The following is a 2,466-nucleotide window of genomic DNA, read 5'->3' as shown; positions in this document are numbered from 1 at the left end:
TATTATATATTTATAATTTGAATTTTAGAATAATATTAATTTTTTTTCAATTTCCATTAAAAATTTTATTCATTTGATTATATAAGTAAAAAATTCTGCAATCTAATTTACCGTTCTCGATATCTGTCCGCCGGTAACTCCTTTGTCATAATCTCCTTGCTCCAAGAAGGCTAATAATAAATTCTGCAGTCCCATGTGACCGTCGACGATTGCAGGTTTCGTTAGTTGACACAACCAAGCATTCAACATCAACATTCGTCTTTCCAACACGGTACGCTCCATATTGTGGAAAGCCTTTTTCGCGGGGAAAGGTATTTTGGCTAAATCATAATACTTCTCCTTGATCTTCTGATGCAAATCGTAGAAGTCGGAGTATCGTCTGTAGATGTGCCACTTCTCTTTATAGCCCGAGTCATAGTTTTTCGTAACCGCTACGGCATATATGCCGTACGTTTTCCCGCGATCGTTGACAATACCGGTTTCTATTATCGTGGCAGTGATCTCGAAACGGCCCTGCTGCAGTTTCTTGATTGCATTTTGATCGTAGTTGTTTTCGTCTAACTTGATGAATTGTTCCACGTTTGTTTCCACATAAAATGAAACATCTTTCTTCTCGCCGACTTGTTCCATCTCTGCGGATCCTTTATGGGCATTTTTCGCACCCTTGAGATTACTCGTATCCGCGTCAACCTCGTCGGCCGTTCTACCTTCATTTGCCTCTCCTACACTTGTTAAGCTCGTCGAGGAATTCGATTTCTTAGTGCCTTCCTTCGCGGTCGAAACAGGTTTCGCGTCGTACGTCTCGGATAATTCTTCCAAAGTGTCCAATTCGTTGTTCGTACTGGACAAGCTTATGCTATCCAAAGATTTTGCATCGTCTTCAGAAACTGGATCTTTCAGTAGATCCAGCTCGGCGAGCAACTTAACGTAAGCTAGCGATTTTTTAAAGCCTGGTAGGAATCTGTCCTCATTCTGCAGCTTTTCGTAGCAGCAGTTTCGTAGCTCGTCGAACCACGTCTCCTTGACCGACTCTGTCTTCATCTTGGTCAACAAACTCTTCACTAACGTGTCGTCTAGTTGCAGTTTGGGCGATGCTTTGTCGCTGAGATATTGTTGGTAAATTTTCATGGCCGCCTCCTTTAGATTATCCAGATCCGCGTTCTTGCGCCTAGCGCCGATCATACCTGAACCGCCGGACTGTGCACTTTGGATTTTCTGCAGTTCTATGTCCGATATTTGTTGCTCGGCCGAGACTTTCCATCCGTAGATATTCAGGTAAAAGAATAGGTATGCTTCCGCATTTATGGAGGTCATATAATCGATGAAGTAACTGAGAGCAATATTGTTCTTCAGCAACTCGTCTAACGGCAAGTTAACTAATTTTTGGCCTGGTATGAGCAATCTGTTCCATTCCGGTTGAGCGCCAATCCCATCCGCTTCTGTTTCCAAGCCCTCCTGCATACCGATAATTCTCGCCTCTAGGATTTTTTTCACGTAAAGCAGACTGTTCAATTGTTGCTTCACTGACAGATCGTCATCTCCGCCCGCATCTTTCGAACGTAAGTGTGCTATTTCTTTACAAACTATATTCTTCGTCGCCATTAATTCATCTGAATTGTCCGTTATTCTAATTACTGTTAAAAAGATATCACTTGGTAAACTACCCTCCTTGGTACACTAAAATGAAAAAGATCAAAATATTAATATGATTCAGGTAAGAAATTAGCGCTATTAAGTATGCGATAAAACGTGGAAATAAATATTACAAGTTTTTTTAATGACATTGTTAATAACAATTCTTAGAAACACACAAGCTTTAATAAATAAATAATTTAAATAAATTAATGAAGCTTTTGAATTTACAACTACAAATTTCACCCATGAATTTCACATTTTGCTGTTATACGTACCAGCCATATACATGCCTGATTAATGTAATCAGGATCGGAAAACAGATCCAACAACGGTCTGATTATAACGTTCACTAAGAGTTCCCTTAAAATAAATCTCACAGTCAAACAATCGAAGTCCGCCTTGGGTAGTACCAGGTACAACAGGATCTCGGATATTTCGCCTAGGAAATCCAATTCCTGGGTGTCGTTCGTGCATACTAAGTCTCTGCATATCAGATTATTCTCCATCTGCACCTCGAGATCAAAGAATATCTTCTCCAGCGATTCATCTTCCTTCTCTTCGCCGGTCGATTCGATTGGCTCGGTCAGCGACGATAAATTGGGTATATACAATTTCGACTGCGAATACCAGGACACATCGGTCTCGCTCTTGTTTCGGCGATGAGTCGGCGTCTTCTTTGGCGTTCCACCTGATGTGCTCGAGCTGGCACTATCTTTTTGAATCCTGGTCGATCGTAATTGCTTCATCCTCGCGCTTGCTTGTCGATACAGCCTGACATGCGAAGCTGCATCGTCAACGAGTCGCGTAGTCAAGTAGGGTATCCAATCGACG

At 41.5% G+C, this 2,466-nt stretch overlaps 1 protein-coding gene across 6 annotated transcripts in view; it reads right to left on the bottom strand.

Moving 5' to 3' along the window:
• Positions 1–2,466, bottom strand: part of LOC115236698 (sorting nexin-13-like) — a 92,538-nt gene that overhangs the window by 1,726 nt on the left and 88,346 nt on the right. For all 6 annotated transcript variants that reach the window (XM_029809306.1, XM_029809305.1, XM_029809304.1 and 3 more), the window contains exons 7-8: positions 1,911–2,466; positions 112–1,677 (exon numbers count right to left, since the gene is read on the bottom strand). In XM_029809306.1, the coding sequence (XP_029665166.1) occupies positions 112–1,677; positions 1,911–2,466 (2,122 nt within the window). The remainder of the gene's footprint in view (positions 1–111; positions 1,678–1,910) is intronic.

This window comes from Formica exsecta, unplaced genomic scaffold, assembly GCF_003651465.1.
Source record: "Formica exsecta isolate Colony F162 unplaced genomic scaffold, ASM365146v1 scaffold26, whole genome shotgun sequence".
NCBI lineage: Eukaryota > Metazoa > Arthropoda > Insecta > Hymenoptera > Formicidae > Formica > Formica exsecta.
The sequence above is the reverse complement of the archived record's forward strand: the minus strand, read 5'-3'. Positions and strand labels throughout refer to the sequence as shown.